Source organism: Rutilus rutilus (assembly GCF_951802725.1).
Source record: "Rutilus rutilus genome assembly, chromosome: 2".
NCBI classification, from domain to species: Eukaryota; Metazoa; Chordata; class Actinopteri; order Cypriniformes; family Leuciscidae; genus Rutilus; species Rutilus rutilus.
Genome location: NC_140210.1, coordinates 34773136 through 34782127, shown reverse-complemented (window position 1 = coordinate 34782127; position 8992 = coordinate 34773136). Strand labels below are relative to the sequence as shown.

The 8992-nt window shown below is 36.5% G+C and overlaps 1 protein-coding gene across 1 annotated transcript; it reads left to right on the top strand.

The window, feature by feature from the left end:
- Positions 1-4976: 4976 nt before the first annotated feature.
- Positions 4977-6573, top strand: LOC311278667 (lectin-like). Its single transcript, XM_084389668.1, has 6 exons — positions 4977-5042; positions 5116-5194; positions 5444-5586; positions 5760-5900; positions 6083-6197; positions 6340-6573. Exons 1-6 carry the CDS (start codon positions 5040-5042, stop codon positions 6432-6434), a joined length of 576 nt encoding a protein of 191 aa, XP_084245794.1. The 5' UTR covers positions 4977-5039; the 3' UTR covers positions 6435-6573.
- The last annotated feature ends 2419 nt before the right edge of the window (positions 6574-8992 follow it).

The following is an 8992-nucleotide window of genomic DNA, read 5'->3' as shown; positions in this document are numbered from 1 at the left end:
TCAACTGCTAAATTCAAATGTGCTTTCGCTTGTTGGCTGGCGCTGAGCCAGAGACAGGCGCGCTCAGAGCTGTCATATATCACAACTTTTCAGTGTTTTCAACCACATAATGTTTATTTTAGGTTTCAGACATATAAGTACTAAAAAAAACACAATACATTTAGAGTTTGTAAAATACACACGGATGTCAAAGGAAGAGGCAATAATAATCCTTTCCATTATAATTAGACACGTTGTTTTATTCATATCAGATACACATTGTGAAAGTAACTTTAAAGTTTACTCTATTCTTCTCCCAGTTCACCAGCCACTTAGTTTTATGTATTTCGGGAGAAGTGGATGAATTCACATGTGGTAAATCCAACAGATCCGATTCTCTGAACTGCGTCTGCGGCACAAACTAAGATGCCGTCGCCCATCGCGCATACAGCTCAACTAACGCGATCGTTATAAAGGTGTTTAAACAACAAAACACTAACACTTGCATATATTTGACAATCGGAATATCAGATATTTAATGCCATATCTAAAAAATTTGTGAATATTTTGAATAAAAAGGAAAAATGACATAAAAGCATATCATCATTCATTCAGCTCTGTTGTTGTTGCGGTGTCACGTGACAAGCAATGACGCGTCACCATGGAAACCATAAAGTGACACATTCTAAATAACGGTTTCCTTGAAAAACTCGCCCTGGGGGGTCAGCCAGAATGCATCATTGTCAACTGACCTCACGTTGAACGTCAAGGCGAAGACGTTGCAACAGTGAAGGTATAAAAATAATAATTAAAAAAACATGAAGGTATCTAGATATCAAAATGGCACAGAAAAGAATTTTGGATTTTTTTTTGGTACACCAGCTTCTAAAAAGAGCACGACGGAAGTCCAGAGAATACAGGAAAGCATCCCGACACCGACAGATGCCTAGTAGGCCTGCTAGTTTAGGCTTATATGTGCTGTTAAAAATATTTGCTTTTGTGGATGTTCTTGTCCGCTGTGCGCGACAACCTTTTGGAGCTGTTTAACTATCTTGGCTATTTGTACGTGTCTGCTGTGTTCAACGGAGTCTGGTTACAAGATTGGTATAAATATGTTTCATTCTTATTAGTGTGTGTTTACTTTGTTAATTATTAACACTTAGACATTAGACATTATTAAGAGGTGTCCACCTGACGCGCAAAAAATGCACCTCCCACTACAGCACCCCCAACTTAAAACCTCTTCCCACGGCCCTGCATGCACGCAACATTTTACCTCTAAAACCCAATGAGAAGCTAAATAATGATGGAAATAAGGACGTTTAGATGATGATCTGATAGTGAAAATAACAAATAAATAATCTCTTAATGTTTATTTATGTTTCTGCATGAGATACTGGGATGCTCAACGGTAATGTCTGAAATGAATAGATTTGGAAAAATGTCAACGCAATAATGTAATAAGCAATCTTTATATTTTACAAGCTCAATACAATTAAGTAAAGTAATATAGCATATTTGATATTATAATATTATAAAATAGTAGGCTATTTGAATTGGCTTGTGTATAGATTACTAGCCTGGAAAAATCAAAATAATCCATGATACAATTTCAGTGTATACTATTGCATTTCTAGCATTATTCACCAAGGTACCCAACAGTATGAAGCCATTTTTAACATAACATAAAGTCAAAAACCAAAATTATTGAGAGTAGTTTTAGGATATCATTCTTTTACTCATGTGGATAATGGACACTTTCAGCAGCTCAGATGGTTACCTATTGAAAGACGGTTGGTCTGAACTAAAAATGGTTCATAAAATAATTAATAATTGGGCACCAGTGTATTTTAACTAATTTCTCTCGGGTTAATGTAAGACATGGACATTATTCTAGACAAAGTATGGATGTGAATCTATGTATAATATACAGGAATAAGTTGCCATTGGACAATGTTGGTTTTAGTATAAGAGTGAAGAGATTATTTTTAGATGGGATGGCTTAATAGATATGTATATATATATATATGTGTGTGTGTGTGTATTTGTTGTGATATTTTGTGTGTGTTTGTGTGTATGGTTTGTCATGAAAATGTCTCGTTAAAAGAAAATCAAGGACCACAATGGAAATAAGTTAATGCAACTTTATTGTGTTATCCTTGAAAAAGAAGTTGTTACAATGTTGTATTACTACTTTTTATGTCAAATAAACTCTCACCTTTTATTTTCATTTACATAAAAAAAGTAATCAACCTTGACGAAGGTCCGTAAATGAAAGTGTTTCTTGAAACATCGACTGATGCTTTTTTGGGCGTCATCAGGTTTTTGTTTGAGTTTATGTCCTTTTTGAGTAAGTGTGGATTCTTGAGTGCACTGTCATCACAGTATGACACACCCGTAATACCCACATAGGCCAAAGTACTCTTACTTTAGCAGGCTTTTCAATGGCCAGCTAAGACATTTCTGAATGTTTTGTTTGTTTTACCATCCTGTGTATCCAAGTATACAACATGATCCAAGAATGTTACTTTCTGTTTTTTATTTAGCTTTGCTTTGCATGAATACATTATCATACATTTAGGCATCTAAAAATGGGCATACAGTTGATAGTGAACACTATTTCTATCAGGTAATATTGAACGAGAAATTAGATGTGCTAAATCTTCTTGCAGCATAATGGTGTCCCTAATGAACCCAATATATCCCAATGTATGTATCCAATATATAGGTAAGGCAAAGGGAAAAACCCTCTGGTGTGCCAGATCCAGCCTTGACAACACTCTCCACACATTGCTCTCTTCCTCATTGTTCACCACTTCTTAGTCTTCCTCCTCTCCCTCTTCTTCCATCCATTGTTGGTATCAACATCCAGTGCAACATTTTGGCACTCTGAACTGACTTGGTACAGTTGGTTTGGACACCTCATTAGAAATTAGTGTGAACATTTTTGAGTCGTCGTCTGTAAACGATGACAACTGTGTTGCAGTTGTGTTTAACTTTTGCCACTTGTGTTTAGCATTTTGAAACGTAAGTGCATCACAGTGCAAAATGTGTTTTAGTGAGTGAGAATGCGTTAAGAGTTTTGCAAAAAGAGTGCGTGATATTTGCAAATTGCGTCTTTAACTTGTTTAATGTTTTACAGAAAGTGATTTATTCGACAAATTGGTTTAGGCTATTAAGAATTTGGTGCAGAGCAGCAATTCAGCAATTCAGAAAAGCTGGATGCATTGTGAAAATGTTTAGCCCAAACAACCTGCGCTTCTGGCTCTGAGGCCTACAGCTTATAAGGTAAAACAGACAGAAGTGTGAAGAGGTTCCTTCTGATTATCAAATTTGGGCAACTGGTGAACCCAACCACATCTTCAATAAGGAGGGATGCGTGGAGATGAACTGGAAATGTAAGGACAGAATGGAAACGAATGGTTTAGGATTACACTGAGTTTTAACTGAATGTTTAGCTAAAGCTGTGAGTTAGTAAACAAGCTCTCGGCTCTTCCTGGAAGTCAAGGGAGTATCTAAGGTCAATACTTTCAAGTATGAGGATATGAGATGGTTAATTCAGACAGAATCTCCTCAGAAAAATGACAAATTTAAGTGTAACAATCATTTAATTTAATTTTATTTATGTTTATAACATGCAGAAGTTACACAAATCCATTAATTTCACTGTCTCACATTTTCAAATATATAAACAATTCTTCAAATTCAAACATGATATTTTTGCAATCAAAATGACCAGTTGATTTCTTTTTCTTTCTTTTTTTGCCTGATTAATGAAATGAGAAGAACTAATGCTTCTTGTAGAATCAAGCAGCACTTTATCACAAGGGGTTGTGAAAATAAAAGCGATACAAAGTGACAAATGTAAATAGATCATGTTAAAGGTGAAGTTGAAAAAAAAACTGACAGTTGAAAAAAAAAAAAAAAAGAGTCTTGAGTCAGAGTATGTCTAATGCAGTGAATTTGATGGCAACACCCAAATGTTTACATTAAAGTTTAAGTAATTACAAATAATGAATGTCTCTACAGGAGATCTTGCAAGTTTATCGTGCAACTTGATGAATTACATTTTTATGATCAGATTAAGTGCCATTCTGATTGTGAGTTGCAGCAACTTTGGGCGGCAGCGTCAAGTGGAGACAGTGAGAGATAACAACTCTGTCAGTAACCGCAAGATCTCACGTTTTTATTGTCTGGTGTGGTAAACTACTAACCTTTCAGATGCTTGTCGTTTACCAGATGCGTCCCTCCGACAAATGTACTATCTACAAAAATAGTTTTCACTTGGCGAGCAAGCACAATGCCGATATGGGTTAGAAATGAAATAGGAGAAGGGTCATGGAAATTAACAGAATAAGTTGCAGAATCTTTTTTTTTTTTTTTTTTTACCATTAGTGCAAAAAACATGAGTCAAAAGTGCATTACGACCCAGAATGCAATGAAAAGAGTGCAGAGGGAATGATTTAGCAAGACTTTATTAAGTCTTATACATAATCGTGTTTAGTCCATTGGGACAATCCTCCCAACTATCTTGTTCCTGAAATTGGAATTTATATGTCGATCTCTGCGCAATGTAAGAAAAAAAAAAATAGTAGAAAAATGTAAAAGTATACTGGTAATTATCCATTACGGACATTTCTTTTAATCCTAAAACACAACACAATGCGTCATATAAAATACAGGTACAAAAAACCCTGTGAAAATTATTATGGAAAATCCCCTCATTAACACAGTATTAAGCTCTATTTTACAGACTTCTGTATCTCTTGATTGTGCTAGTTTTGAATTAATGATTATATTTTAGCCTACATACCATTATTGTTCAAGATTAACATTAAGATAGTATTAATGTTACTTTAGTAGCAATGCAACTGTAAATTGATTAGTAATTCAGGCACTATAAAGGTGTAAAAACACTTTCCTGTGTGATGAAGAATAAAAAAACTGAAGATGTTAAGATTGAGAGAAGGGGAGGAGTTGTGAAAATGAGTGGAATGGAATAAAATAAGGTGAAACAGTTACTGTGAGCACAGATAGAAGGCAAAAGTGCAAGAACTGCAATGGTAAGTCATTTTCTTGAATGAACACTCTTTGTATCAATTTTTATATATTATTTATACGGGCTTTTTTTCACAGTGGAAATCAGGATCTACAAGATTTGTTCTGTTGATGACTCTTCTCTTTGAGAGTGGCAGCTTCTTAACAGTGGAGAAAGGTAATGTTTAATTCAAGAATATATTTATGTTGAAATTTCCAAATTTGACACTTTAAGGGTTTATATAGAAATTAACCCCATTGAACCTTTTTTCTATAAGAGTGTAATTAGCCCCATGCACCCCAATAACAATAATGCAATAACAATAACATTGACAGCATTAGTAGATTAACAGATATTAACAGACTTATATATTACATGTTACACTTCAAACAGACAAATAGCCTTGTGTGTGACTCTTTCATTTAGGTTTTGATGTTGACCATACTAATGTCACTTCATGCTGCATTATGCCTAAAGCCTGTGATGTGCATGGCTTCACTGATTGGTTCAAAGTGGGCCGCCACTGTGTCAAATACTTCAAAAGCCATGCTAACTTCACTGAAGCCGAGGTAGGTTATAGCACTTTTTTTAAAAAATAGATTGTTGCATTGTTACACTAAAGATATTTAGTTTCTATTATCCTTCACATTATTACCTCCACCATTAAAAAAAAAAAAAAAAAAAAAAAACGTGTTGAAAAAATGTTGTGTATAGTCATTAAATGTTCTTGTTTCATACTCAGTTACAGTGCAGGTCCAAAGCCCCTGGTGCACATCTGGTGTCAGTGCATAAAAAAAAGGATAATGATTACTTGCTCTGCCTTGTGAAAAAATTCAACCCAAAAAACCTGCGCATCTGGCTCGGAGGCTTTGAATTCTTCAAGGTAAAAAGTCTGAAGAGGTTCACAAATGGGGAGAGCAAAGAGAAGTTATTGAGTTGTTGTTATTTTCTGTTTTTTATTGACATGCATCCACTAGTTTCTTACTACCCAAACAAACACCTTCTGACTGACTTTCTTTAGTTTTTCTTATTTTTTTTTTAAAAACTTCTTTCTCACTTTCTCAGTCTGGTAAATTTTTTTGGATTGATGGTTCCTACTGGAATTATCAAATTTGGACACGTGGTGAACCCAACCACATGTACACCAGCAAGGAGGAATGCGTGGAGATGAACTGGAAAGGTAAGTATGGAAAGAAATTAGTTTTAAAAAAAAGAAACGAATGAGTCACATAATCACATTAAATTTAAACTTGATGTTTGACTAAATGATTTATTATAGTGATATTGATGAAGGTACATTTCACTTTCTCTCACATTTTCAGAGGTTGGCAGGTGGAACGACGACTCTTGCGGTGTCAAGAAAAACTACATCTGCGCCTTCAAACGACATGACATGCTGGAAGAAGACCAGGAGTAGATGGAGCAGTTTTATCTGAGTATCATCCCATAAAACTTTCTGAATTAAATGATTTTCTATGCATCAACAAAAAAACTTAAAAAAATAAAATAAAATAAAAACAATTCTTCCTTAAAATGATAATAAAGAACTTTTGCAATCAAAATGATCAGTTGATTTTTTTTATTGTTTGTCTGATATATAATTTTGTAAATATACATTAAAGGAAAAGATTACTTTAAATTCACTAACCTTAATCTAACTATAGTTTATATGCTTGTGTTGAAGAATAAAAGTGGTTTATATCAAATGTATTATAAATAGATAACTCAAGGAAAACTTGAATACTTCAAAGTCATCACCTTTAGTCAAGTTTTAAATAAGTTGAGGTTTCACTAGATAGAATTCGGTACTGTGTGATATGAATTCACAATCCCCATGTGGTGAAAATCAAGTTTTTAATGCTGTTTATATGTCTATGTGGTGTTTTTAATATGCTTTAAGACAAACTATGTACAAATTCATAAGTCAACACCATTGTTGAGTATTTTCTCCTTAAAACTGCAGTGAACCAAAAACAAATCGCTGGTGTTTCTGACGTCAAATTGCCTTGTAACCAATCACGTCAATGTGTGATCGTCAACGAGTGGATCTCTGAGCTGGAGTGAGTGAGTGGGGGCGGGGCTAATTTGCATATTCATAAAAGCTAGAACGGCGTATACTAAATAAGGCAAGGGTGTAGAGTTACATTCAAGCTATTAAGGCATACAAAATTCAAGGAAAAAAACGTTTAATTATATCATTTTGGTGATCAAAGATGAGTTTAAAGGGATCCAATTATTGACAGGGGATCTTTAAATAGCCTATAAAAAAATAAATAAAAAAAATAATCAGATAGTTTAGTTTTCATTCACTCAAAATGGAGTTCATTTTGGCAGACTCTGCCTGTGTTCTGTAAAAAAAGAGAGAAACGCATATAAATGTGACCCCTAGGGGGGCACTCTAAAGTGCACAGTTAGAAAACCCAAACAGCGCTCCCCTTCAAACTATCTAGGCAAGTTATGTCCAATGAAGGAACAGAAATGGGACTGATGTAATCAAACAAGTAACTTTATTAAACACTAGACATAATGTATACAGCAAATATTCCCCATAGGTAACAGTAAACTAAATCTACAAGAAAAAAAATAGTCACAGTAAATAAAAGTCTCATAATAAATGAGTTACAGTATACAGTCTGATAATACATAGGCTGCAGTGAATAAAGTCGAATAAATAAATACTCTTCACATACACATACACACACACTCCAACACTGCAAGAGACACTTCACACCAAATAGGCCTCACAGGCCCTATCCCAAATGGAACCCTAAGCACTCACGGTCTTCCTCTGAGTCCGCACTTTCGTAATGCCGCTTTGACTGTCGGGAAGAAGTCTGCTGCGGAGTCCGCATCAGCGCGGGCTCTGCAAAAGTGCGCACGCGGTAGCCATTGTAAGTCCACAAGACCAAAAGTGCACATGAAGTGTGCCATTTGGGACAGGGCCACACACACACACACAGCGTTTCACACTAGTGAACACTGCAAAATAAGCACTGTCCTCACAGGAGATATTGCACAATGCCCATAGGCCGAATAAGGTGATATGACTGTTGCCAAACAAACAGACAAGCAAAAACAAACAAATAAAACATTTAAGTTAGCAGGCTATCACTGGCAGGCCTCCACCCAAGGCCAGTTCCAGGTCCGCACAGAACAGTAGCAGATTTCCGAGGCACACACATACATCCAAATAAATAAAAATAAAATAAAACAAAATGATTAAACCCAGGAAAAACAGTGGCTAGTTGGACAGACGAAGGCAATCCTGCTGTAATTACAAGCATAAATTGTTCAAAGTGTTCAAAGTGAACGTGAGCAAGAGCAATTTCACTCCCACGCAGACAGTTATTTTTCTGGGTCTGGAGCTGAATTCGGTTGAATTCGGTTGAATTCGGCGTCTCTCACAAGAGCGCGTTCTCTCCTTTATGAATTGCCTATCACAATTCAGAGAAGGAGCGAGAGTACATTATCGCGCATGTCTCAGGCTACAGGGTCTTATGGCTGCGGCTATACATGTCCTGCCTTTGGGCCTTCTGAGAATGAGGGCTTTCATGAAGTGGGTTTTATCTCTTCATCTCAGCCCTTTACGTGATCTCCGCCGCTCTGTCACAGTGACGCGCTCGTGCACAGTAGCGCTGCGCCACTGGAGGAACGCAGAGTTTTACGCGCATGGGACCCCTCTCGGGGCGATTATCCTGCGGAAAGTAGTAACGACAGACGCGTCCTTAACAGGATGGGGAGCCACGCAAGAGGGCAGAACAGTGAATGGTGTGTGGCCAAGCACACTTCACTCAGCCCATATAAATTATTTAGAGCTCCTCACTGTGTGGAAAGCTCTGAATCACTTTCTGCCCCGCTTGCAGGGGCATCATGTGCTGGTGCGCTGCGACAACACGACAGCTGTAGCATATATCAACCGCCAGGGGGGGGTGCGCTCCTCCAAGCTGCATGCTCTCGCTCAACAGGCTGTTAGTA

Coding starts and splice junctions, on each gene's coding strand:
- LOC311278667 (XM_084389668.1), top strand. Junction 5,587..5,759: donor CTAACTTCACTGAAGCCGAG/GTAGGTTATAGC, acceptor TTTCATACTCAG/TTACAGTGCAGGTCCAAAGC. Junction 5,901..6,082: donor GAGGCTTTGAATTCTTCAAG/GTAAAAAGTCTG, acceptor TCACTTTCTCAG/TCTGGTAAATTTTTTTGGAT.